We start from the raw sequence: 27,626 nt of genomic DNA on the forward strand, positions 1-27,626 counted from the left end.
AAATGTGGTATGGTATTTATTAAAAGAAAAGGAATATAACTTGTTTGACACACAGCTGGGGAACAAAGACAATCAACTTTTTGTAATATTCATTTACAGTACTAGTCAAAAGTTTGAACACCTACTCATTCCAGAGTTTTTATTTGTACTATTTTCTACATTGTAGAATAATAGTGAAGACATCAAAACTATGAAATAACACATATGGAATCATGTAGTAAACAAAAGTGTAAAACAAATAAATCTATTTTATATTAGAGATTCTACAAATTAGCCACCCTTTACACACTCTTGGCATTCTCTCAACCAGCTTCATGAGGTAGTCCCCTGGAATGCATTTCAATTAACAGGTGAGCCTTGTTAAAAGTTCATTTGTGTAACGGCTGTCGTCGGTGGAAGAAGGTGAGGACCAAGGTGCAGCGTAGTAAGTGTTCATGATATTTAATAATAATCAAAACTGAACACTGAATAACAAAACAACAAAGAAACAACCGAAAACAGTTCTGTCTGGTGCAGACACACAAAGACTGAAAATAACCACCCACAAAACAGGATATCTAAATATTGTTCCCAATCAGGGACAACGATTGACAGCTGCCTCTGATTGAGAACCATATCAGGCCAAACACAGAAAATCATAGAAAAATAACATAGACAACCCACCCAACTCACGCCCTGACCATACTAAAACAAAACAAAGGAACTAAGGTCAGAACGTGACAATTTGTGGAATTTCTTCCCTTCTTAATGTGTTTGAGCTAATCAGTTGTGTTGTGACAAGGTAGTGGTGGTATAGAGAAGATGGTCTTTTACCAAACAGAGCTAAGTCCATATCATGGCAAGAACAGCTCAAATAAGCAAAGAGAAAAACGACAGTCCATCATTACTTTAAGACATCAAGGTCAGTCAAAGCGGAACATTTCAAGAACTTTGAACATTTCTTCAAGTGCAGTTACAGAAACCATCTAGCGCTATGATGAAACTGGCTCTCACGAGGACCGCTACAGGAAAGGAAGACCCAGAGTTACCTCTGCTGCAGAGGATAGCTTCATTGAGTTAACAGCCTCAGAAGTTGCAGCCCAAATAAATGCTTCAGAGTTCAAGTAACAGACAGATCTCAACATCAACTGTTCAGAGGAGACTGCGTGAATCAGTCCTTCATGGTCGAATTGCTGCAAATCACTACTAAAAAGACACTAATAAGAAGAGTTGCTTGGGCCAAGAAACACGAGCAATGAACATTAGACTGGTGGAAAGCTATCCTGTGGTCTGATGAGTCCAAATTAGATTTTTGGTTCCAACCACCGTGTCTTTGTGAGACGCAGAGTAGGTGAATGGATGATCTCCGCATGTGTGATTCCCACCGTGAAGCATGGAGGAGGAGGTGTGATGGTGCTTTGCTGGTGACAATGTCTAGAATTCAAGGCACACTTAACCAGCATGGCTACCACAGCATTCAGTGATACGCCATCCCATATGGTTTGCACTTAGTGGGACTAACATTTGTTTTTAAACAGGACAATGACCCAACACACCTCCAGGCTGTGTAAGGGCTATTTGACCAAGAAGGAGAGTGATGTCGTACTGCATCAGATGACCTGGCCTCCACAATTACCCGACCTCAACCCTACAGAGATGGTTTGGGGTGAGTTGGACCGCAGAGTGAAGGAAAAGCAGCCAACAAGTGCTCAGCATATGTGGGAACCCCTTCAAGACTGTTGGAAAAGCATTCCAGGTGAAGCTGGTTGAGAGAACACTAAGAGTGTGCAAAGCTGTCATCAAGGCAAAGGGTGGCTACTTTGAAGAATCTAAAATAAACAAATCAAAATACATTTTATAACACTTTTTTGGTTACTACGTGATTCCATGTGTCATTTCATAGTTTTGATTTCTTTAATGTAAAAAATTGTCAAAGTAAAGAAAAACCCTTGAATGAGTAGCTGTGTTCAAACTTTTGACTGGTACTGTGTAAGAGAGCGAGAGATAGATAGATCACACACCCCCACACTATTTCAGGTAACTATTGCATACTACATGCATTATAGCTGATTAACATTCAGAGGTCCTCTTAGGTTTTAAAGGCATGTACATATAAGCAGAGGTATTATGCATATTACATGGTGTGTAGAAGATAGCAGGTAGTGTTGATTTGGCTGCTTGAGAGAATATTCATTAAAGTACAGTAGTCCTGATAGACTACATGACCAAAAGTATGTGGACACTTACTTGTCAAATATCTCATTCCAAAATCATGGACATTAATATGAAGTTGGTCTCCCCTTTGCTGTTATAATAGCTTCCACGCTTCTGGGAAGGCTATCCACTAGATGTTGGAACTTTGCTGCGGGGACTTGCTTCCATTCAGCCACGAGCATTATTGAGGTTGAGCACTGATGTTGGGCGATAAGGCCTGGCTTGCAGTCAGCGTTCCAATTCATCCCAAAGGTGTTCAATGGGGTTGAGGTCAGGGCTCTGTGCAGGCCAGTCAAATTCTTCACACCGATCTCAACAAACCATTTCTCTATGGGTGCATTGTCATGCTGAAACAGGAAAGGGCCTGCCCCAAACTGTTGCCACAAAGTTGGAAGCAAAACATGATCTAAAATGTAATTCTATGCTGTAGCGGTAAGATTTCTCTTCATTGGAACTAAAGGGCCTAGCCCGAACCATGAAAAACATCCCCAGACCATTATTCCTCCTCCACCAAACTTTACAGTTGGCACTATGCATTGGGGCAGGTAGCGTTCTCCTGGCATCCGCCAAACCCAGATTCCTCTGTCGGACTGCCAGATGGTGAAGCATGATTCATCACTCCAGAGAATGCTCTTGAGTCCTATGACGGCAAGCTTTACACCACTCCAGCCGACGCTTGGCATTGTGCATGGTGATCTTAGGCTTGTCTGTGGCTGCTCGGCCATGGAAACCCATTTCAAGAAGCTCCCGATGAACAGTTCTTGTGCTGACGTTATGTCCTGAAGCAGTTTGGAACTCGGTAGTGAGTGTTGCAACCGAGGACAGACAATGTTTTACACGCTTCGGCGGTCCCGTTCTGCAGGGCAGAAATTTGACGAACTGACTTGTTGGAAAGGTGGCATCCTATGATGGTGCCACGTTGAAAGTCACTGAGCTCTTCAGTAAGGCCATTCTATTGCCAATGTTTGTCTATGGAGATTGCATGGCCCCCCTAGCTCTGACAGCTCATTAGAGGAACATTTTTACTTTCTATGCCTGTGATATGTGGTTGTCCCACCTAGCTATCTTAAGATGAATGCACTAACCTTTAGTCACTCTGGATAAGTGCATCTGCTAAATGACAAAAATGTCAATGTAAAATGTGTGGCTGAAATAGCCGAATCCACTAATTTGAAGGGGTGTCCACATACTTTTGTATATATAGTGTATATCTGTGTGAGAGTAAGTTAATTATGACTCTGTGCGTGTATACAATGTATGTGTGTACACTGGGTGGTTATTCTCTCCAGGAGAGGAAGTAGAGCTGGCCCAGTGCGTCGCCACACACCAGTTCACTGGAGCAGTGTGGGTTCACCTCCAAGACCAGAACAGGATCCGCACACACAAACACACCCACCTGTGCAGAAACACAGAGAGATAGTGTAAGCGCGCGCACACACAGCATTACTGTGACTATTCATCTGTTCTTTGTGAAATGATTTGAGTGCGTGAAAGAGTTAGAATGACATGCACCTGTTTCTTGGTGTTTCTGTCCCACATTTTGACCGTTCTGTCATGGGACGCCGAGATGATAGTGCTGTTGGTGAGTCTCAGAACACTGATCCTGTCACTGTGTGCCTAGGGAAAATCCATCAAAATTATCATAGAAAAATAAGACAACAGTTTCCTCTTCAAGACAGTCACCATCAGAGAAAAGGGGAGAGATCTTACAGGTTTCCTGCTGCTCCAGGAGTTCGTATTTGGTGGCTGGTTGAACCACATATTCCCCTTGGAATCTCCACACACCACCAACTCTGGAGACAGGACACAAATTACAGTGCAGTTAATAAATTATTAATTACAGATGATTCACAAGTAGTATCAAAATTAATATGAGTATGTGAGTGTCATTGTACTGCAGTGCAGCTACCTCTCTCCACAGTCACAGCAGTTATCCAGCCACCTTTTCCACCACAAGTCTCCTCTATTTCTAGCTCAATTTTACCACATGATGACTGCAGGTCAGTCTTTGGGCCCATGGCATACTAGGGAAGGCAGATAGGACCATATTATAATCTACCAATAGAACTCTTATTAAAACAATCTAAAACAGCAGCAGTGTTGTCATTGATGATGATTATGTCGGTGATGGTGGTAAACTTACCATGAAGCCAAGCACAATCTGTCCTTTCTTTTCGCCCACCAGCCAAGTGCTTTTTTCATCATTGGCCACCAGCCCAAGAATGTGTGTGTTATCCTTCCAACTGCAATTTAGGCAAGTTATGTACATTTCAAGTCAGTATTTTTCATCTAATAATGTGTATACCATAAGTGAGTGAGTGAGCGAGCGAGCGAGCGCTTTACTTGTCAATCTCTCTATCAGCGTCAGCGAGGACATTGATGATATTTCCATCCTCACAGGTTCCCAGCAGGACGGAGCAGTAGTACAGGTGCATCACTGGGGTAGGCACTGAGTATGTGGACACCTTCAACAGACTAGGGACAAAAGGATGACAGTCTTTGCCGGCATGCAATGCAGGAGAACAAGAACAAATGTTGACTAAACTTTAATCCATGAACTACTGAAAGTTTTACAAATTTGCAACCAGCAGATATTGCCTGAATCAATCTCTTATAAATGCCAAATTGAGCCAATAGCAACCGTCGCCATAGTGTGAAAACTTGACATATAATGGCCAAGAGCTGACCTTGCAGCGTTGTGCTGAGGATTCCACTCCACCTTCCACACTGACACAGAGCGTTGCCTGCATCCCACAGCAAACTGGTCATCAGGCATGGAGCATATCGCTGTTACACTACTGTCAGACACCTGAGCAACACAAGCAAATCAAAGATAAACCAACTTTTCTCTATTAGTCATTGAGAGAATCACAATAACACTACAAGGTGCTGAATGGTTGGCACTGTATGGAGATACCTTTTTGTGGCCAACTGCAGAATTGTGTTTCCATAGCTCCACTCTGCCAGACTCATAGCCAGACAGTAGCAAATCCCCACTCTGGCAGAAGGACAGAGCGGTAACAGTGCCCCTCCGGTTGAGAGGACTCTCTGGAGGAAAAAATAAAGAGGGGAAATTCATCAATAAAACAAGTATAGAAATTGGACGATTGGTTTAGGTTGACAATTCAGGTTGATAAATGTGTTACCCATTGCTGCAGCAACGCTCCAAGACCTCAACGACCGATCTTGAGACACAGTGAGGAATGCCGGGACTCCTTCCTGCTTTGAGACTGCTCCATGTATCCCTCCGCTGTGGCCTTGCAAAGTGCTGTGATGCTGTACCTAGAATTAGGAGGCAAAGAGACAATCAGACCAAGCACCACTGCATATAGATACATGCATCTTATTCAAATCAACCTAAATCCTAGAAATTACAAGCAAATTGCATTAATCCCACCTGGAAGGGGTGCCACAGCTTCACTGTGCCATCATCAGACGCCGTAGCAACCACCATGTCCTCCTGCTTAGTCTCCTTGGTCTTGTCTGAATATAAAACATTTAGGAACAATAAATGACCACAATGGTATGTGTATCATAGTATTTTTTTAAAAGGGGAATAATATTAATATGTTTAAGTATTTAGTAAATATGCAGTACCTGGGTCAGGTATCACAGAGCAGTGGTGTATGCGTGACCTGTGAGCTGAAATCCTGCTGATTTCCATCCCTGAATCCCATTTCCACACGTGCAGCTCCCCCTCGGCACAGCCTGCTATCACAAATTCTCCCTGCAGACCCCCCAAGACAACACAAACATCATCAAGACAAAATGGAAACACCATCACAACTTACAGTGCCTCATTACATATAGACACCACAATTTTGCCGTGATGACAGACTTTTTTCACCCTCAACACCTTCTCCATTAACACTACAGTTTAAAGCCATCCATCCAGTACCATTTTAGAGGTCCACACTGCCCCCTATTGTTAGACTCACCAGGCAGCAGACTGCACTGAGGGAGGATCTCGCCAGGATCTCTCTCACACTGCGACCTTTCTGTAGGTCCCACATACGGATCTTGCAGTCACTGGAACAGCTCACCTGAGAGACAAACAGACAGTAAGTTACTTGGGTTTAATTCAGAAGTCTCTTTCTAGTTGAAATGGGAATTATCATCAGAAAAAAAACAGGCAACAAAAGGACAAAGTCATAGAAGAAAAAAACACTATACAGACACTCACCACACAGTTTGGGCCCCAGACACAGCCAGTTATCCAGTCTCCATGGCAGTGTGGTAGAGACTGAATGAGAGTAGGAGGAGAGGAACTGGCGTTCCACACCATTAGAACCTGAAAAGAAAGTCACATTATCACTACAACTGTCACAAGTAACAGACAGCTCTTAATATTCTTGGTTGTTTCCATCAACAACATCCCCACTATTCACAATAAAAGTAAAATTGCAACACACCAACTAATCTCTCGTGGACTGACTATGCAAACAACCGGTACCGTATATCTGTTATGACACAATGGGATGCATGAAATAACGAGCAGCATTAGTTTCAGTGCTTGGGTTTTTTGTCAATGGTTTGTGGCGAAATCCTGCACGGAGCCTTCACCGTGCGCTGCCACTTTAAGAGGAGGAGATAAAGATGGCTCGTTCAGCTCTTTGAGGAGGACCTCTTGGGTGGCTCGACCGACTGCTATGCTGCAGAAGTGTTGTTTGTTTTCAGCGTTTGTAGTTGATAAAGTATTTAACTCAATCATCGGTGTGATCGAGCTACGTCGTGGTTGTTTTCGTTTGGGACCATGCCGGGTATGGATCGCATGGATTAGTAGCAACATTGTTGCGAAGCTTAAACATACAAACCAACGGACAGTCAGACAGTACACCGGCACGCCTGAAGACCACAGCTAAGATCTCTCTCTTTCTCTTCCCTCCATCGTTCCAGTTCTTTACCCTGCAACAGACTCTCTATTTTTCAAATGCACTTCCCATTGAAGTTCATTAGAGCTGGACTATTATTGCCCTGCCAGAAGTATTTGGGTGGACATTTTAGTTAAAAGGGAGGTTGCTTGCAAGTTGGGTATTGTTAGTTGAACTGTATTGAGGTGGTGTGTACTAATGACATGTGACTGAGAAGATTGTGGACATTTTTAAGGCCTTTGTTGTGTCTATGAACACCCCCCACATTCATACCCTCTGCACTCCTCCAGTGGAAGAGAATACAGATTATTGCAAATCCTCTGTTGATGACTGGGTTCTTTCTTGTATGAAGTTGTTAATTAATAAATTGCTCTGCCATTATTATTATTATTGTATGAGGTATTCTTGGTGGGGTTACCCCTGTGCTGTGATGTGGGTTTTATAGGGTGTGTATTCTCTTTTCTCTCCACTGGCTGTCTGGTAAACAGGCTACACTCTAGGCAGTCTCTTCTGCTGATGTGTGTGGGTCTGGTAGTGGTACTCTCTCTATTCTACTCTTTTCCTTTCGGCATGGTTAATACCTGCCTGGCGCCCGAACAAAATCTTTCTTTACCCCTCTCTAATAAATACCGCTACAGGTTATTTGGACAAAACACGATTTCACAGGTGTTCGCAACTTTCACATTTCTGAAGGGGACATTTGGCCCATAGACTTGCCCGTAACTTGCAAAGAGAGCGGGTGGAGCTCTTAGTTCCGATCCTCATTCTCCCTCTTAATTTTAACACGTATGGACTCAGAACTTAAATCGAGCATCTGACCACTTTAGTTCTGGGTTAACTGAGATTACACACCAACCGAAACTCATGAACACTCTTTAAACCTATACCTGATCTTTTCCACCAGACAGCAACTCCTCCCCAGTTAGACTGAAGGCCAGGCAGGTGACCCCTCCACTGTGACCTCTCAGGACAGAGATCACACTGGGGTCAACCCAGGGGTCAGAGGTCAAGTCCTTCACTGCCCACAGAGCAATGGAGCAGTCATCTGAGGAAAGCGATGGAGAAAGTTAGCAAATTGTTAATAAAATGTTTAGATGAATTAGTGATTAGTACAAAATGAGTTTACTATTGTTCAACTGAGTGTTTAAGTTATTGGTCTGACCTGAGGCAGAGGCCAGATAAGAGGAGTTTTGTGCCAGGGCCAGGATGGGGCCTTGTTGCACCCCAAAACATCCCAGCAGCACCATGCCTGCCTCCTCCTCCTCCTGTCTCCACACCCTCAGCCGCTGGTCCCCGCCCCCAGACACCAGCAGCTCAGGTTCGTCTGCAGCCAGCCACATCAGGCAGAGGATAGACACCCGCAGGTCCTTGCTAGCCCATGTCCTCTCACCTGCACAATAGGGTTGGGGTGTGTTAAGTGATTCATTCAATTTATTAATTTCCTTGGCTTGCAGAGTTGTGTTTGTTGGCAAACCTAAAACCATATACCTGATTCAAGACTGAAGAGCTTCAACCCATCACCATGGTAACCCACTGCAGCATAACCACCAGCGACAGCCACACATAGAGCAGCGGGCTCCGTGGTTGACATCTTCTTTCCCTTCTGAATAACAGACTCCTGTCAAGGCAAACAAAGTGATTTTTGAGATTCCAAGTGACAGAAATGGAAATTGAGGAACTTCTGAAACATGAGTGGAACAGCATACCTTGGATTCTCCAAATACATTCACAGAGCGACCCAGACCACCTGACCATAACTGGACCTGTGGAGGAAGGGGGGACAGTCAAATAAGGAACCTCTCAAAGTGTGTGTGTGCATATGGTAAGATCTCAATTGCTTACTCCTCGCATCCGCTCTCCTCATCTCCTCAAAACCCATTGGATGAGAAATGGGGTTTGAAACTTCTCCTGGGTTTTGACAAGGAGAGGATGCAAGGAGTATGCAATTGAGATCTTCCCTGTGTGTGTGTAGGTAAACCATCCTTCTCACCGTGCGGTCAGATCCAGCACTCAGAAGTACTGTCCCTCCCAGCAGGAAGGTGAGCACCTCTGTAGATCCGCTGTGAGCCTGGTAGCGCCCCACACAGGTAGAAGCTGGAACTGACCACATCCTCACCTCTCCAGACAGACAGCCAGAACATAGCAGAGAAGAGGAGGGAGAGAAAGACAGACTGCGTACTGACGTCTGATGACCAGAGAGAGTCTGGAAGGGAGGAAGGATGAAAGAAAGGTTGTTTTAAAACAACGAGCGAATAAAACATTTAACAGTGTGACATCTCTCGCTGCAATATGGTCCTTCATTCGACTCACCGTAACTTCACCCTTCAGCCAGTTCCAGAGACGCACAGCCCCATCCCAACCCCCAGCTGCCACAAGATGACCTTCGGGGTCAAAGGTCACACAGTTCAGAGGGCTAGTGCTGGAGAGGGCTGTGACCAGACTGCCCTTTGGAGATGACCACACCTGTGGAGAATAACATTGATAACATCAACGTTCAAATGAATGGCTGAAGTAGTAATCAGAGAGACTGGCATAGTCTTGATGTGAGACTCACTTTAAGGCTTAAGTCCAGAGACACAGTTGCAAGGTGCTTCCTGTCTGCACTGACGTCACTTCCTGTTATTCTGTTTGAGTGGCCATTGATGAGGGCAGTTCTAGAAAGACAAGACAGTTGACCATTTTGTATGTCTGCAAGATTCGGAATTTCGTAATCCCATATTGGCCTTGGGAACTTTTTTTTTATTCCAAGCATTGTCTCACCTGCAGCCATCCTCAACATCCCACAATTCAATCTGTCCATCAAATGAAGTAGTTCCCATAAGCCCCTCCCTCAGGAAGACACATCCTGAGATTCCGTCACAGCTGCTCACCAGTGACCTCACTTCCTGTTAACGGTCAAGGTAAAATGGACTTAGATTCAAAGATGGAGCATTTGAAAGATATTACTGTCATATTTTAGTGCTGATGGTGGCATATAGTCAGTAATAAGTCCTTTCCTAGTCTGATAGGTCAGTGGCATATTGTTGTTATGAAAAGAGAGCAGGAGTTTACCTGTCCAGTCTCGGTGTGGACGAGGTGGAGGGTGCCCTGTCCAGTCCCTACTGCCATGACCCCACCCCCTGGACTCACAACCACACAGGTGGGCTCAGAGGAGAAGGTGCAGACCAGCTTACTGTGGTAACAGAGGACACCAGCATCACTAAGATAACAATATAACTAACTCACTGAGGTAGGGAACACAGAGGTCAATATGGTCTAACTGTAAAAATCAGATTAGCTACCTGGTTTCCGTCTGGGTATGTTGTTCATTGTTCAGCCACCTCATCACATGCACCCCTTTCCCCATCATGCCTTGTGCCCATACATGGGCGTCAGTGTGGTTGGGCTCGTTGAGAGCTTGCTGCAGAAACAGGGCTGGCCATGAGGACAGGATGGGAGCATGGCGCTTCAGGAACCCGACACAATCTGTCAGACCGCTCTGGTCTTCAGAGGAAAAACGAGAGGAAGACTCAACTCTGGGCTTTCTGTCTGAGGAACAGATTCTAGAGACTTTTCTATGCAGGTAACCGGTAAAAAGGGATCAATTATTTTACCTAAAGTGTCCCATGAACCAATACCTTCCGACTCAAACCTCTTGCCTGCAGTGAAGAGAATAAAAGTGGAAGTAGAGTAGACTAAAAGTTACTAGATAACCTAACACCCATCATCAAATGAAGTACTTCCATTTCTCCAGAGAGGTGACTTACCAAATAAGCTGTAGGTCTCCAGGAGGTGGTGCAGGAGGCCATGGCGCACGTTGGCAAACAGGAAATTATAACTAGAGAGCAGGCAATGCAGCGCCTCCCACTGGCCACTTCTCATCTGACCAAAGACAACCAAGTGTTAAGGTGTGGTCAGTGACACAGAGGTCAACTGGGAGAGAGGTTAAAAGCTAGAGGAAGTGTCACTGACCAGGTGGAATGGCAGGTTCAAGATGGAACTGGCCTCACCGTGAAGAAATGTACATGTTCCCTGAGGATCTGCCAGCACCCAAAGATGGGCTGAGAGAGAAATAAACAAATCCTTGTGTATCCATGTTTGATTATATACAGATGTAAGCAGGGAATTTGTGTGTAGGATCTTTATAATAGTAGCTACCTGCCAACAGGATATGAGCCCTGGTCCAGTCAGCCTCTCCTGGTAAGAGGAGCTCTTTTTTAAAGGCCAGCTTGACCTCGGGATTGGTCAGTGCCAGGAGGTCATCCGGGCCGTAACAGTGGGATGGATCAATCAGGCTGCAGAACAACAAAGAGATGGACTGTTTTAACGTTCAATTCCTTACAACAGCGCATTCCATGAGAGGGAGTGAACACTTCTGGGAGAAGGGTAGAGAATTGAACATCAGCCAATATTAGTTTGATTGCCTCATCAACCCAAGTCTGACCTCCAACTGCCCATCATTTGACACAGTCTCATACCTCTGTAGACTCCGCACCATGTGGGAGAAGGTTGCCATTGGGACACGCTTTATGGGCTTTCTGGCCAAGTGCAGCATATCCTGCCATGTTGCCTTCTCACCTCCAGAGGTCAGGCCATTGCACATGTTCAGTATGGCATATAGGTCTCTCTCCCTCAGGCCTGCAATGGAACCAGGGGGGAATTGTCATGATATGTCACAGAGCACCATTGCTGAGTGAGATGATTAAACGTGATTAGTAAGTAGGGTATGAATATTAGTGAGTGGTAGATTTTAGCCACTGGAGTCACTTGAGCAGATCTAAAAGTTGGTCCACACCACCATCAGCCACCAGGTAAGGAGTGCATGTCCAAATTAGGTTTTGGCTAACATATAGGACGTAAAGTTGAAGTCAAAAGTTTACATACACTTAGGTTGGAGTCATTAAAACTCATTTTTTCAACCACTCCAAAAATTTACTGTTAACAAACTATAGTTTTGGCAAGTCGGTTAGGACATCTACTTTGTGCATGACAAGTCATTTTTCCAACAATTGTTTACAGACAGATTATATCACTTATAATTCACTGCATCACAATTCCAGTGGGTCAGAAGTTTACATACACTAAGTTGACTGTGCCTTTCAACAGCTTGGAAAATTCCAGAAAGCGAAGTCATGGCTTTAGAATCTTCTGATAGACATCATTTGAGTCAATTGGAGGTGTACCTGTGAATGTATTTCAAGGCCTACCTTCAAACTCAGTGCCTCTTTGCTTGACATCATGGGAAAATTAAGAGAAATCAGCCAAGACCTCAGAAAGACAATTGTAGACCTCCACAAGTCTGGTTCATCCTTGAGAGCAATTTCCAAATGCCTGAAGGTACCACGTTCATCTGTACAAACAATAGTACGCAAGTATAAACACCATGGGACCATGCAGCAGTCATACAGCTCAGGAAGGAGACGCATTGTGTCTCCTAGAGATGAACGTAGTTTGGTGTGAAAAGTGCAAATCAATCCCAGAACAACAGCAAAGGACCTTGTGAAGATGCTGGAGAAAGCAGGTACAAAAGTATCTATATCCACAGTGAAATGAGTCCTATATCGACATAACCTGAAAGGCCGCTCAGCAAGCAAAACCGGCATTAAAAAAAAGCCAGAATACGGTTTGCAACTGCACATGGGGACAAAGATCGTACTTTTTGGAGAAATGTCCTCTGGTCTGATGAAACAAAAATAGAACTGTTTGGCCATAATGACCATTGTTATGTTTGGAGGAAAAAGAGGGAGGCTTGCAAGCCGAAGAACACCACCCCAACCGTGAAGCACGGGGGTGGCAGCATCATGTTGTGGGGGTGCTTTGCTGCAGGAGGAACTGGTGCACTTCACAAAATAGATGTCATCATGAGGCAGGAAAATGATGTGGATATATTGAAGCAACATCTCAAGACATCAGTCAGGAAGTTAAAGCTTGGTTGCAAATGGGTCTTCCAAATGAACAATGACCCAAAGTATACTTCCAAAGATGTGGAAAAATGGCTTAAGGACAACAAAGTCAAGGTATTGGAGTGGCCATCACAAAGCCCTGACCTCAATCCTATAGGACATTTGTGGGCAGAACTAAAAAAGCGTGTGCGAGCAAGGAGGCCTACAAACCTGACTCAGTTACACCAGCTCTGTCAGGAGGAATGGGACAAAATTCACCCACCTTATTGTGGGAAGCTTGTGGAAGGCTACCCGAAACATTTGACCCAAGTTAAACAATTTAAAGGCAATGCTACCAAATACTAATTGAGTGTATGTAAACTTCTGACCCACTGGGAATGTGATGAAAGAAATAAAAGCTGAAATAAGTAATTCTCTCTACTATTATTCTAACATTTCACATTCTTAAAATAAAATGGTGATCCTAACTGACCTAAGACAGGAAATTTTTACTAGGATTAAATGTCAAGAATTGTGAAAAACTGAGTTTAAATGTATTTGGCTAAGGTAAACTTCTGACTTCAAACGTGTGTGTTGAAAAGACAGTCGATGCAGTTAGTGAATAAGGTGGTTTTGAAGTGCCCTGGCTCTCACCGGTGCTGCTGACAGTCAAGGCGGCCAACGCCCAGCCCAGTCCCACTTCTCTGTACTGGGACTGCAGTCTGCTCAGGCTGTGCTGCACCAGCTCACTCAGAGACGGAGGAAGAGCCTGGAGGCTCTCCTTCATCTGTAACACAGACACTTACTCATCATCTGACACAGATCATCATGACTATGGGTCGGGTCAATGTGACATGCATGACGTCTGACCTTTTCAAAAGAGGCAAAGTTCCTCAGGTCCTCACAGGCCAGGTGTAGATAAAGTGGACTCACTGCTCCCTTCTTCATCAGAAGGGTCTGAAGCTATACAGGTACACAGAGACAATAGTTAATTAATGGTGACAAGATTATACAGAGCAGGTCATACTATTCACAACACTGTTAGTAGGCTTTTCAGAGTGATGATATGGGGTCCCATGTGGCTCAGTTGGTAGAGCATGGTGCTTGCAACACCAGGGTTGTGGGTTTGATTACCACGGGAGACCAGTACAAAAGTGTATCCACTCACTACTGTAAGTTGCTCTGGATAAGAGCAGCTGCTAAATTACTAAAATGTAAAGATAATAACCTGATTATTGAAAGCTGAGTCACTAAGCTTCTTCCCGTAAATGCCAAGTTCCTTCTGAACTATCTCCTTTCTGTCCGGCAAAGAAAGCTGTCCTAAAGGAAACAATAAGGCCCGTTTCCTCTTGGCGAGGACTTGCAGCAGGGCCGAAGTGGAGGTGACACTCAGCACCAAAGACACACCCTGTCAGAAGAACACAACAAAAGAAAGAGTAGAAGTTTTGTATGCGTTATGTTAAATCCTATACTATATGATACTACATCACCATTAGTGGAGGCTGCTGAGGGGAGGATGGCTCATAATGTCTGGAATAGAGCGAACAGAATGGCATCAAACACATGGTGGAATGTTATCAAACACATGGTTTCCAATTCCACTCCAGCATTACCACGAGCCCGTCCTCCCCAATTAAGGTGCCATCAACCTCCTGTGGTCACCATGTACACAGATAAACTGAAAACGTCTGTGTACATTTAGGCTAAGTTTCTGACCTGAGGAAGGTGCTGTGGTATCCAATCAGAGGTCAGCTGTCCTGTACCATCCTGCACATGCTCTGCCCCATCAACTAGCAGGGCCAGTGATTGGTCCTTCCTGGTGTCACTCAACTGGGAGTGGAATTCTGTCAGCAGATCTCTATGATAAAAAGATATGGTTGGATTAGTCTTGAGCAGCATTGGCCCTTCCTATTGACTCAAGAACATTTATTGGCAGGGTCATTGAAAGGCCATTTGACAAAATCTGGATAAAATGTTTGCTGTCTGTACTCACTTATAAGAGGAAGGGAGAGGCAAGTCTTCTTTTTCATTGCCTCTCCATAACCACTGTACAAGGCAGCGTAGAAGATTTTCCACAGTGCTTGCTGATTGGGTAGCAGCAGTGGAGTAGGAGATGACATCACCTCTCGGGGTTTTCTGGGACTTGGTAGGAGTTCTTAGGGCGTTCGCCAGAGCAGCCTGTGTGAAGGGAGGAGACAATTTATGAGAAAAACCTTACAGAAACCGGGTAGGACTAAAATATGAATATATCGTTATACCGAGCGAATAAATGGTTTGTGCATCTCTGCTAAAGCTGCTGCTATGGTTTACCATGAAGACAGTCTTGCCCTCTCCTGGAGCTCCCTCCAGCAGCACCATTCCTCCTTTGAGCTGAGCCTCCTGCACCTTCCCCACCGCCCCAGAGAGCAGCTTGGCACGGCCAAAGAACTGCCGCTGCAAGGCGCCCTGGTGCACTTCTTGCTCTGACAGATCTGACCTGGAATCACTTTCATCCGTTTTCTGTCAGAGAAACAACATCAATACAATGATTGGTGGAAGTGGAACCCAAAATGGCTTCAATGTTAAGTTGTCTGTCATTTTTAAAGTCTCTGACCTCCACAAACTGCTTCAACAGTGCCCCCCAAAGGTCCTCCAGCACCACCTTCCCAAACTCCTCCAGGCCTTTCACATAGGGCTTCCCATCCACAACACCACCCCACTCACAGGGGTAACTGAGACAGAGAGAGACAGACCGAGCCCATGAGACCAATAATCAATCAATCAAGTTTATTTTATATAGCCCTTCGTACATCAGCTAATATCTCGAAGTGCTGTACAGAAACCCAGCCTAAAACCCCAAACAGCTAGTAATGCAGGTGTAGAAGCACCTTTATTAAGCAATAATCTTAATAAAGCTACTTCAAGACAATGTGTAAGGAACAAAAACTGAGCTCACTTTTCTGTGACTTTCGCTTCACTATCCACTATTCTTCTTTTCAGGTTAGCCATCTTACATTCAGCCTCCTTGGACTCAGGAGCAAAGTCTGACCTCCACGCCACAGGAACAGACCTGAGAAATCAGGAAACAAACATTGTACGATGATAATTAACATTATATTATTTAATATTCAAATGCATACAGTCATAATTTTATTGTTCATATGAATCATTGGCAGATGACCGATTGGACAAATTAGTATTTTTCAAGGTGTGAACCTGGATAAGTGAAGTGGACTGATTTGATAGTGTACCTAGACAGATGGGGTGTCCTGAAGTAGCAAAACATGCGATTCTGAGCTGTGTCTGGATGAAGGGCCTGGAACTGTCGAATCTCCATCTCGGTGATGGACAACCCTGATGGAGCAGAATCCAGCTGTAGAGAAGGATAACCAAATCATGAAATATCTTTATCTTATTAAGCATAGTGTAACTCTGTGTTGTTGTCTGTTCACACTGCTATGCTTTATCTTGGCCAGGTCGCAGTTGCAAATGAGAACTTGTTCTCAACTAGCCTACCTGGTTAAATAAAGGTGAAATAAAATAAAATAAAAATATCTTCTGACTAGATGTGGCTGCAAATAAAACTTCTCTCCTGATTGAAAACATGACATTTTGTGCAACCAGACAGCTTAGTAGGACTAAGAAAGAGAGAGATGGAAAGAAAGATAGCCTCTTGAGAAGGCAAGCCTTACCCAGCTGTATTGTGGGAGGTCTGGTAGGGATGGACGGGGAGGCAGCAGTCCATATCGCTCTCCCAGAATGCCTAGCAGCAGTTGGCTACGGCACACCTCTGAGAGGCAGAGCTCCACGACACGCCCAGTCTCCTCCTCGGTCACCCCCCAGCGCAGTTCCACCTCCTGCAGGTAGAGGCAGTGTGGCGCCGCACGACGCCGGAGCTCAGGGAAAACACTGCGCACCAGAACATCTCTCTCAGCGTGCATATCTCTGAACGTGGAGGAGACAAACACACGCACGCCTTGCCATCTAAAAAGAGACAGGTAGGACAGAGAGCAAAGTCAGTGATGCAAGAGGAGAGAAAAGAGTAATGCTCAGTTTGTTTCGTGTTCGTTCAGCTCTGTGGTTCTCTTGGTAACCCTATGGCTACCCTATGTTGTCAGAGACAGCCCAATCATCAAGTATGGATAATCATGGACAACCAAACCAGTTTTGAAGGAAACGTATTCAACCTGCCCTGCCACCGTACCTCAGCTTTGGAGTGGCAGGAAGTGGGGTGACGGCAGCTTCTCGCTCAGCCTCTTTAGCACCCCCCTGTGGCGGGATAATGTGATGCAGCTTGTCTATGTGCTCCACGTGATCCAGCAGTCTAGACGAGCCTCTTTCAGCCACAAACCTGTAGAGTTAAACAAACACTTCAGAGACACCATGCCACAATGTCTGTCTGTGTGTGTGTGTGTGTGTGTGTGTGTGTGTGTGTGTGTGTGTGTGTGTGTGTGTGTGTGTGTGTGTGTGTGTGTGAGTCAGAGACAAGAGGGTGAATGAGAAGAAAGCTTGCCTGAGGATCTGCTCGCTGAAGCCTTGGAGTACCACACAGTTCCTGTCTGTGGATTGGTCTATCGTCCTGCAACAGACAGAGGCAGGACATACACGGTGAAGGTTGTAGCTGTTAACATACTGGGGATATAGAACATGGACTGAAAATGCTCCTTCCAGGACTACAGGGTCTTATAGAAAAGGTAGTTTCTCATAGAATAGTAAATGTATGGAGAGCCCACCGCTTGCTCTCTCCTACGTGGCAGAGATATGCTGCTGCTCAGCACACAGAAAAGCACCCCCTACCCTTTCCCAAAGAAGATTTTCACTATGAGGGCGTTGTTGTTCACATCCTTCCTGTATCGGTCAAGTGCTATGTCCATGTTATTATCCAAGTAACAATCGTCCAGCACGATGATATTGTCTACCTGAGAATGAAGACGGGAAGGTCACGACTCAAAGTACAATTAAGTCAAATGGAGGCCTGAAAACAATCCAAAATGTGCAAATAAACACACCTTATTTTTCTGCGTCATCTCTCTGGTCATGAAAGAAGATAATGTTTCATGCTTGTCATAGTCATTTTGAGCCTCCTGTAAGAGAAATTATTTGTTCTACTATCAATCTCCAGTACATCAGACTAAATATTCACTTCAGTTTATTTAAAAGGACTTCACAGCGATGGCGTTATGTTGGAAGTGTATTGATACCGTTACAAATGTGTGTAGATAGACATGAGGGAAAGGAAGCGACAGCCTCACCTCTACCTGCTTCATCACATGCCTGACATTATCCAACAGCACGTCCGACTTGAGCTCTACTTCTGCACAACCCCACCAATAAAAGTGGATCAGCTGGTGATGCTCAGCGCTGTGGGCTATCATCAGTGACAGTAACACTGCCACCTCCTGCATCTGAGGAAATACACAAATCAGCAGGGTCGGTAATAAGCACAGATTACAGCTGCTAGGCGTTGTAGAGTGTGGCCCCATCTAGAAAAAAGTCCCTAGCCCCTACTCACTAGGCACTTGTCTGGGAGGACTGGACAAGACTAAGCAACATGGATAAAATGTGACATAGCATGTCTGAGGGAAGGGTGAAGCTGCTACCATACTCACTATACTTCCCCATTTATTTTAGATCTACACAAGTGCGTAGAGGGTAGATGCTAGGGGTTGTTTCTGGTCAGGGACGTAGTGTGTTGAGGGTTCTTACAGAGGGTGTGAGTTTCTCTTCCTTAGCTTCATCTACTTTCTCTGCCTCTACGTCAGGCGGGCAGCAGAAGTCCTGAGTGGCGCTCCAGGTGTCGTCCTCACCCATGTTACCAGCGAACAAGATCACGGTGCGACCAGGGAGGGGTGGCACGTTGTAACGGCACGAGATCTGCACTGCTGTTTCCAGAGCCTTGCGGTACTGCTCCAGAAGGGCCTGCGAATACGGTCTCTGGCTGTGGACACACATGCACTTCAGGGTGCATCCTCCTTACTCAGTATAAACATACATCTAATTATTATCACGCAAACACAGTAATGCAGATTTTAATTTTACAGTTTTCCTCTGGATTTCCTCTACCTGATAAATATTAATTATCAAATCTCCCATGTCTCTTGGTTTCCCTGTCTGGATCACCTGATTCCTCTCCCAGGTGAATACCCGGTGTTGCTGTCTGTACCTGGCTTTCTTCAACTGAATCTTCTTCATGTTGTAGATGCGGTAGACAAAGGGCACACCTAACGCCACCCTCAGCCTCTTCTGCCCAGCCGTCTCCCAATCCAGACGACTGAGGCACTTGCTCTTAGGCATCTTCTTCAGAATGCCCCTGAGGATCTCCTTAGAGCTGGAGACCGCTGTCGCTGATGCACGGGCTAAAAGAGGGAGGTAAAGCTTTGTCCGACAACATCAATTGTAGACTTCTCCAAACTAAAATGTATTGATGTTGTTAAGAGTGTATCTTTGTGTGAAAGATACTAACCCATGTTGTTGAGCTCCATTATGACCTTATAGGCGGAGAGGAAACGGAAGGGAAACTGTCTGCTCTGTATCACTGCTTTCTGTAACACCAGTGTTTTATTGGGATATGGGTGTTAATGTAAACATGCTGTATTCCCTACTGCAATTTCTAGCAACTTTTATTTGATCCTCCGCTAGACTTGCATCCTACATGGATGTTGGACATGTGCTGACAATATATTTCTTATTTGTCCAATGATTTATTCTGCCGATTGCTTGAACATATTATAAAACAAGTGGGAATTTTAAAAAAAAGATTATTCACGGTTACTCACCCTGAAGGTCAGTCTTCCCAGAATCTTCTGATGATGCCGCTCACTGATGCCCTGGGTTATCATATTCCTCAAGTTCCTCAGCATTGCCATGAAGGGCAGAGAGTTACTGTCTGTAAAATAAATAAGGACAGCATTATAACAATATTACAGCCACAATCTGCAGCATTGATTCACTGTGACAGTGTGTGTTTCAAATCAAATTTCATTGGTCACATACACATGGTTAGCAGATGTTAATGCGAGTAGTGAAATACTTGTGTGTGTGTTTTTTAACGATACCTATCAGTTTCTCCCAGGTGGAGGCTTTGTTTCCCTCTTGGCTGAGTTTGCGTTCCCATGTGTCTGGCTGTTTGAGCTTCATGCGCTGCCCTGCCCGCTCCCTGTCCCACACCCCACTGAGCCCACTGCGGGAGAACGCCTTGGGGTCACCAGGGTACCTGAAACACACATACAAAGCACAGTATCGAGATTGTATACAGCTCAGAAAAGTAGAAAAATGTTAGCTAATAGATTTTGGATCTGTAAAATAGAAAAACATCTGTGAACTTCGGTGTTTGGTATACAGTACCGCTTTCCCAGTATGGCCAGGACATGCTGAGCAGGCTCTTTGATGTGGAGCCTCTTGATCATCTTCTTCAGACTGAACTCACTCTGCTTCTTATCCACCACTGGTCTCTCCATTTTCAACTGCAAACATTTACATTATAGTAATTTAGCAGACACTATCTTAAACACTATCTTACACTATCTTACTAATCTTAAAATAGCTAGGGGGGGGTGCTGTGGGTTTATATATTTTCAGAAGATGGGTAAGGCTATGGACTGCTGTCCTAGCTTCATAATCTCCTAGCTTCAAACAGAGATATCACACACACACAGTATAGGCTACATATCAACATTTCCCAAGACATCACAACAGCTAAAAGAGATTATTAGCATGCTAGAGAACACAAGACTGTACACACAAAATACGTTTCCATCCAAGTTTTATGCGAGCTAAGTCATACTGTCGAAAAAAACATTTTTTTTTAATAAATGCTGGCAGGTAATTTATTTGTTCGACATGGTGGGATCTTCTTGTGTCAGTAAAATGTATTTAGCAAGAAAATGGCAGTGGAAACAGCTTTATGCGCATATAGTGATATAATAACCATTATATCGATATAAACTTGTAATCACGCGATGATATGGTGTGTGGTTCATTTATTTAATCTGTAGCCTAATAAACCTCCCACTACGACTCAGTTTATTGCAGTTTATTAGGCTACAGATTAAATAAATAAACTTCAAAGGGTGGCAAAAGTGCACAGCGATGAGCATGATGCTCCTTTCCACTAAATATCGAGGGTCAGATTCTAGTGACATGATGATCAATGCTTAAAAATATGAATCTTATCCATAATAATCTCATCATCTAGACTAGCCTACCCACTCTGTATCTGCCAGCTGTTGTTGGCTAGAGTGCACATGCCAAGAATGTGCTATTTAACAACAGACTGTGACAAAACTAACCGCTAGAGTTGAAAATGCATTAAAACACATTTTTATTCAGTACATGAAAACTGTGTGCACCAAGTCATCATGCACAGATTGTTATCCGCCAACAGGTCTGTTCGGTGGAAACACCACTAGTGGGAAATTTAGTATTTTTCTAGAATATTCACATGAAAATCTGTCGCCAATAGGATAGAAACCTAGCTCCACACTCACATATTTCTGCAGATTGGTGGCATCACTTCCAAGCATGTTGGCCCATTTTTCCAACTGCTGAGTGGATGGTTTCTGTGATGGAGAGAAAGAGAGAGAAGATGGAGAAGAGAAAAAACAAGGTGTATGTGTGTGTGTGTGTGTGTGTGTGTGTGTGTGTGTGTGTACACATGCTTGCCGTACCTTGCCTTTGGGTCTAGAGCAACTGTGTTTGCAGCGATGTTTGCGTGTGTTGTATTTGGCCAGCTGATACTCGTTGAACTGCTTGAACTTGTCTCCCAGGGCTTTCTTCAGACAGGTGGGTAAAGAGTGGCCAAAACACTGAAGATGACATCACAGTGGAATGGTTAGGAGAGATATTCAGTAGATCGGGCTGAGCAAAGCACTGCACAGAATCCCTGATCTACAAATCAGCTTGCCTCCCAAACAACTACTCATTAAGCGATCAAGACGAGCAAACATGTGCAGTACCTTACTGAGTCCGTGTGTGTGACACACCTTGTGACACACACAGAGACAGAGAGAGACAGAGAGAGAGAAACATGTGTAGTACCTTACCGAGTCTGTCACATGTAGAGAGAGAGAGACAAACAAAGAGCAGTTGAGATTTGTAGGAGATTCACTGACATTGACCAAGACTCACCGTGCTGTAGAGTCTCACCACTTCCAGCCAATCAGAGGGTAGCTGCACAGCTGCACAGAAGTACCTACGCACGTGTGGCTTAGTGGTGGGCAGATGGGCAGCAAGAGCCAAAAGGAAGTTAGCTGTGATACGGATGTTCAACTCCTGTCTGGTGTAAACTGCAACCTAAAGGGGAACAGGAAAATATGGTAAAATAGGATAACTGTTTAATGCACCCGAAAAGCCAGAGGACCCTAGTTGGACATCACCAAGAGAGGTTCTCCAGAAACACACACCTTGAGGAGAAACTGGGGATCGTCGTTAGAGATGGCTTTGGACAAGTTCTGGATCCTTTTCCAGACACTTTCCTCTACATCCCAGTCCTTCTGACCGGGAGCAGTGCTCTTATTCACCAGAGAACAGCACACCTCGTTCAGCAGCAGGTACTGATTGAAGGGAAAGTGTGAGGAAAATAAATTATGGGGTAGAAAGAGAGCAGGAAAGGGGAGGGAGAATGGTTTTGAGGTTCAGGTTGATGTTGAGATACATGGTTTTCTGTGCGAGACTAAATGCAGAATCTACTCCCTCACCTTTTTGTCTTTCAGTTCTTCCTCCAGTTCATCTTTCCCCCTCTCCATCTCACCAAACTCCTGTTCCCCAAATGGCATGGTTTGGTCCAACTTCTCTTCATCCAATACCATGTCCAGGACAGGCATCTCTGTGGATTCCTCAGTCTCCTCAGCCATGAGGCTGTCCTGGTCAGAATCCTACCATTTCATAAGGAGGAAAGAAAACACTTTCAATGACAACAAAATGTGCCTGGATTGGAAGGGACCTTGTGCAAACTACATCACAGAAAGCCCAAATGAAAAGGATGCATTGTGCCATATACCACAGTCATCTCTTCATAGGAGGACAGCACATCCTCAGAGGCAGGCTGCCTAATTTTTCCTTCTCCCACCATCCGCTCTTCTACATTCAGAACCGGAGGGGGGAGAAAACAGGTAGGAGGCAGGACACGAGTAGAGGGTGCCAGGGTTGAAGAGAACAGAGGGGTGAGGGGGGAGGGAGAGGGGAGAGAGAGGGAATGAGGGAAGAGTAGTGAATCCTTCTTTAGGAATTTGTTCTCTGTGCTGAGGAGTGGAGAGGTGAGGAAGGGGGAGGTAAGACAGGGAGAAGTGAGGGAGGAGGTGGTAGTGGAGAGGAGGGAGGAGGTGGTGGAGGTGAGCCTGGAGGGCTGGAGAGAGGGGCAGGAGGAGGGCTGGGATACTGGTCCAGAGAAGCCCTGAGGCAGCACAGATGCATGGATCAGGCATCTGTTCTCCATGCTCTGGCCAAGGTAGTTAGAGTAGAGCCCCCCTGATGCAGCCTGCTGGTCCTGGGCCCCATGAGGCTGGAGCAAAGTCAGCACCTTCATCTCTGCTGGAAGACAGGTCAATAGACTGTCAGGCAAATATTCACTCAGCACAGGGAGGGTCCTTTTTACAGTACATCTAGGACAGCATTTCCCAAGCTCAGTCCTCGGGACCCCAAGAGGTGCACAGTTTGGTTTTTGCCCCAACACTACACAGCTGTTTCAAATAATCAAAACTTTATGATTAGTTGAATCAGCTGTGTTGTGCTAGGGCAAAAAAACTAAACGTGCACCCCTAGGGGTCCCGAGGAGAGTTTGAGAAACACAGCTCTAGGACAAACAGATTACACAGTACCTCAAGGTAAGAATGTCATTGTACTGTTTTACACCTATTGTAACCTGTGCACGTGGAAAGTAAACTTTGAAACTCGACTGACTACGTTTGTTAGAGATAAGCAGTTCATCCGCTTTCTAGCCAGGTCTTATTTAAACAGTCAACGGTAAAACATACAAAAGGGCATTCATGTGTTTGGGTGGGTCGCTTGTATGACTAAGAGAGTGGTAAAAAAGAACAAAGTTCACTCGACACACAAAGATTGTCTTGTGCTTTTCAGATATGACTGGCTCATTAAATTAATGACAAATCCAGAACCATGCACCAATCCTGTTCTGTCCATGTCCAGAACACCAGACTGAAGTGGTGCTTGTACACAATGATAGATTGGTACAGTACTGCCTAGCTCTGGTCCAGGGCGTTAGGGACGCGCACTAACGCCCTTGACCAGAAGTATAGCGCATCAATGTTCTTCCTACAAATATAATAACACAAACACGAATGTGCAGACTAGAATACATTGTGCCCATAGAACAATATTGTGGGAACTGCACAGGGATGAAAGTCTAAAAGCAGGTAGTAATCAAAAGGCACATTGAAGTAGCTAGGCTACCCAGATTTACAAGTACTTTGAATGGGCGTGACTGTAGCTAAGTCTTCTGAAAGTCACAAATAGGGACGCAAACTTACCTAATAAGTAGCGGGACAACTACTGGCTAACACTTCTCAAATAATTCTATATGTGTTCAGTTTCCAAATCACTGGCTCAGAGCAGCAAGATGAAATATTATTTCCGCATACGTCTCTACGCCATGTAGCTGTCTGTCAGACGAGCGCACAGTCTTTACATCTATCCTCTACGGACACCGTAGGAGATCATATGATCAGGCGCTCCTCCCCTCGTTTGTTTTCGCGGAAGTAAAAACTATCAATGTGGTAGCTAGCTAACTAACGTTTGTCTTTCTGACTGAAAATTATCTTTAGAAACATAACACTAGTCAGATAAAATGTTGTTCCAGGAGAATATGACTAATTGTGTTACTTTTCAAACCAAATTAAGCTCAGTTATGGATGTGTTGGCTAAAACTGCGGTGGCAGAAATAAGTAAAATGTTCGATGATGGGTTTGCTGTTTTACGCTTGGAAATGTGCCGAAGAGAAAATGAAATTGAAACATTGAAAAGACAATTATTGTTTATGGAGAACGAACGGCAAACGACGAGGTCCAAAGCGCAAGAAGCAGGCTGTTCTACATGCTCGTCGTCTTCCAGCAGAACGGAGGAGGGACAGGGTGAGCCACCTCCGGCTTACTGTACTCATAGAAATATAATTCTGACATATTTTGCTGTAAATCTCAACTCAAAGGTCAATTATACAAAAATATATAAAATGCAGTAGGATTGAATCCTTTAGCACAATGCCTAACTACTTTAGCTAGGTTTCAGTTGTATTGTTTACTTTGTTAAATTGTGCAGTGCTCTCAAGTTTGATTTTGACATACCGGTAACGTTATGCTTCTGACAATTCATTAAAACCTCCACTTTCAGGGTCCAAGGGGTCTGATGAGGATGCTAGTGAAAGGACTTCGTTTGAGCAGAACGCAGAGAAAAATGACCAACTGGATCGAAATAGACCACAGCCACATGCAGAAGAAGAAGAGGGGCTTGATGAACAGTACAGGTCTGGCCACAGAGAGAAGGGTAGTGGACTAGAGTTAGTGAAAAGAGAGCAAGCGGAGGAGTATGATATTTCACAACATTCATCAGGAAGTGAACATGGCACAGAGAGTTCAGATCATGAGGAAACTGAGTTTGCTGTGGATGAGAGAGAGAGTCAGCTCTGGGCATCTTTAACAGAGCGCAACTGTGACTTGGAGGATCCAGATTACCATAAATGCACAGAACAATATCCACTGGATCAAGATGCAGACATACAGCTCATTCAAAGTGCAGTGGAGGGTCTTGATAGCATTCCATCATCCAAAATGGGTGACATTAACAGAGTTATGAAAGAAGAGATGCGACCACAGTCTGTTTGGAATGACAGAAGAAGTACCCCTACATATTTGGTTCAGGCACAGCCAGGACAGCACAGAGAAACCATGCACCTAGAGAGAAGGCAGGATGGGACAACTACGAGAGTGCCGTCAGACAAACAAATGCTAGCCAATGAGGGTGCAGCATATTCCAACATTTGGCTAAACAATGTATTTTCGCTTGCCCCAAATAGTTTTCACTCAACAAAAGTATCCCCAAGGAGAACCCCAGCAAGAGAGAAGTGGTTTGTTTGCTCCTTCTGTGGAAAGAGCTTTGACCGGTTTGGTCACCTGGAGATGCATCAGCGGATTCATACGGGAGAGAAACCGTACAGCTGTGTCACGTGCGGGAGGTGTTTCGCTCAGCAGAGTAATCTCCGCACACACCAGCGAGTACACAGTGCCCTCAGAACAAACCAAACTGTCTACTGATCCATCACGAGACAATTTAGAGCATCCTAGAGAAACCAGCTGGGGCCCACCCCACACATTATGAAACACAACCTCATTGACAAACATTTTCTAATGACTGAGAACAGAGTTGATAAGACCATCAAGACACTCTGGCAGAAAGCAGCAGTGTGTTACTTTTGTCATCCCATTCTATAAAGTGAGAGCAGTGAGACCCTACCACAACTGTTGCACTAGTGGTGCTTATATACTGTAGTGAGGGATCAGAGTTGCAGGTTTACAGCTTCCTGCTTGGAATGCTTAAGAGGAGGATCTCCATCTTTAGGGTTTTGTAGAGCTATGCCAGACTAACACTACAATGGACATGCTTTTGTCAATGCATAAGTTTTTATGAATAAAAATTTGAATTCTCTCAAACTTTGAGCCCTTTCGTGTGTGTGTGTGTGGATTCTATAGGTGCCAGGATAATGTTCAGGAGGGCTAACATCTGAAATGTTGCAGATAGAACTGACATGGGTCCTTGATGTACATGAGAATCATATCTATTATACACAATGTATATTTCTACATTTTTATACAGAACATTCTGTAACGTTGTACCCTACTGAATTCAACCCTTATTAACCTCTTAAGCCAACAGGTGGGGGGGGGGGGTGTATTTACAGTTCATATAAATCAGTCAATTGATAAATTCATTAGGACCTAATATATGGATTTCACATGACTGGGAATCCAGATATGCACCTTAAAGAAAAGTGACCACCATTTGCCTCATGCAGCGTGACACATTTCCTTCGCATAAAGTTGATCAGTCTGTTGATTGTGGCCTGTGGAATGTTGTCCCACTCCTCAATGGCTGTGTGAAGTTGCTGGATATTGGTGGGAACTGGAACACGCTGTCTTACACGTCGATCCAGAGCATCCCTAACAAGGTCAATGGGTGACATGTCTGGTGAGTATCAACCCATCGGTTTCTGTGACCAATCAGAACGGTCAGAAAGTGTTCGCATTCTAAAAATTATCGTAGGGGAGTGAGGCAAATTCAGACTTAGTGGTGTAGAAATGTCAGTTGAACTGGAGCAATGTGGATGGGTAGCCAGGCAACATCAGATATTGATATACTAAAGAGGATTCTTGGAGGAGTTGATGTACTTTGAATGAATTGTGTGGTTAATGGGAAGAAGGAAAAAAACTTGTTTGCCCTTGTGTTTTTTGATGTGGAGTCTCTTCGACCTGAACGCAGCTGGGATATGATGAAAATATGGAGTAATTTTTGAAAGTTCTTAAGACATGCATCTCACCAACATCGGCAGTAAAGTATTGCAATGCAATCTAAGAAACGGAATGTCCTCATTTCAGGAAGAGCTCATGATGTCTGGCTGCAGTTTTGCAGCTGTTAGCTGGAACATGCCACCCCTAATCAGCCTCAAACAGCAATTTCAGTGGACCTCCTGCGACAATTTGCAGCCCTGCAGCCCGATTGT

The 27,626-nt window shown here is 44.5% G+C and overlaps 2 protein-coding genes across 3 annotated transcripts; one reads left to right on the forward strand and one right to left on the reverse strand.

The window, feature by feature from the left end:
• On the reverse strand, nucleotides 1-24,549 carry tep1 (telomerase-associated protein 1). 2 transcript variants are annotated; one of them, XM_055866349.1, is made up of 56 exons: nucleotides 24,388-24,549; nucleotides 22,902-23,428; nucleotides 22,600-22,776; nucleotides 22,306-22,455; nucleotides 22,031-22,195; nucleotides 21,571-21,708; nucleotides 21,391-21,462; nucleotides 20,249-20,367; nucleotides 19,960-20,117; nucleotides 19,681-19,790; nucleotides 19,368-19,446; nucleotides 19,068-19,260; nucleotides 18,611-18,842; nucleotides 18,157-18,309; nucleotides 17,914-17,988; nucleotides 17,702-17,823; nucleotides 17,418-17,483; nucleotides 17,109-17,255; nucleotides 16,597-16,888; nucleotides 16,156-16,277; nucleotides 15,861-15,974; nucleotides 15,519-15,636; nucleotides 15,236-15,424; nucleotides 14,919-15,103; nucleotides 14,642-14,783; nucleotides 14,154-14,333; nucleotides 13,796-13,888; nucleotides 13,580-13,712; nucleotides 11,522-11,681; nucleotides 11,202-11,338; nucleotides 11,016-11,104; nucleotides 10,811-10,925; nucleotides 10,658-10,702; nucleotides 10,346-10,547; nucleotides 10,116-10,236; nucleotides 9,825-9,949; nucleotides 9,619-9,718; nucleotides 9,375-9,527; nucleotides 9,055-9,267; nucleotides 8,771-8,827; nucleotides 8,553-8,682; nucleotides 8,227-8,454; nucleotides 7,952-8,109; nucleotides 6,377-6,484; nucleotides 6,132-6,236; nucleotides 5,791-5,920; nucleotides 5,591-5,676; nucleotides 5,340-5,475; nucleotides 5,111-5,241; nucleotides 4,881-5,002; nucleotides 4,537-4,668; nucleotides 4,337-4,436; nucleotides 4,103-4,217; nucleotides 3,904-3,986; nucleotides 3,706-3,810; nucleotides 1-3,589 (listed from the first exon to the last, which is right to left on the reverse strand). In XM_055866349.1, the coding sequence occupies exons 2-56, from the start codon at nucleotides 23,424-23,426 to the stop codon at nucleotides 3,470-3,472; spliced, it is 7,755 nt and encodes a 2,584-aa protein (XP_055722324.1). In that variant the 5' UTR covers nucleotides 23,427-23,428; nucleotides 24,388-24,549; the 3' UTR covers nucleotides 1-3,469. The 2 variants fall into 2 exon arrangements, with proteins under 2 accessions (XP_055722324.1, XP_055722325.1); XM_055866350.1 differs by having other exon boundaries at nucleotides 22,902-23,431.
• Nucleotides 24,550-24,560: 11 nt separating this feature from the next.
• LOC129813824 (zinc finger protein 233-like) lies at nucleotides 24,561-26,559 on the forward strand. Its single transcript, XM_055866378.1, has 2 exons — nucleotides 24,561-24,987; nucleotides 25,244-26,559. Exons 1-2 carry the CDS (start codon nucleotides 24,705-24,707, stop codon nucleotides 26,161-26,163), a joined length of 1,203 nt encoding a protein of 400 aa, XP_055722353.1. The 5' UTR covers nucleotides 24,561-24,704; the 3' UTR covers nucleotides 26,164-26,559.
• Nucleotides 26,560-27,626: the final 1,067 nt, after the last annotated feature.

Source organism: Salvelinus fontinalis, chromosome 17, assembly GCF_029448725.1.
Source record: "Salvelinus fontinalis isolate EN_2023a chromosome 17, ASM2944872v1, whole genome shotgun sequence".
Taxonomy (NCBI): domain Eukaryota; kingdom Metazoa; phylum Chordata; class Actinopteri; order Salmoniformes; family Salmonidae; genus Salvelinus; species Salvelinus fontinalis.

Bases quoted from the DNA above. Each gene is read 5' to 3' on its own strand.
- tep1 (XM_055866349.1), bottom strand. From the start codon at position 23,426: ATGAAGGTGCTGACTTTGCTCCAGCCTCATGGGGCCCAGGACCAGCAG. The intron at 5,677-5,790 runs GTACTGCATATT...TTTTATATTCAG, and splicing joins CTCTGTGATACCTGACCCAG to ACAAGACCAAGGAGACTAAG. The intron at 3,590-3,705 runs GTGCATGTCATT...GTTTCTGCACAG, and splicing joins ACAGAAACACCAAGAAACAG to GTGGGTGTGTTTGTGTGTGC.
- LOC129813824 (XM_055866378.1), top strand. From the start codon at position 24,705: ATGTTGTTCCAGGAGAATATGACTAATTGTGTTACTTTTCAAACCAAA. The intron at 24,988-25,243 runs GTGAGCCACCTC...CTCCACTTTCAG, and splicing joins CAGAACGGAGGAGGGACAGG to GGTCCAAGGGGTCTGATGAG.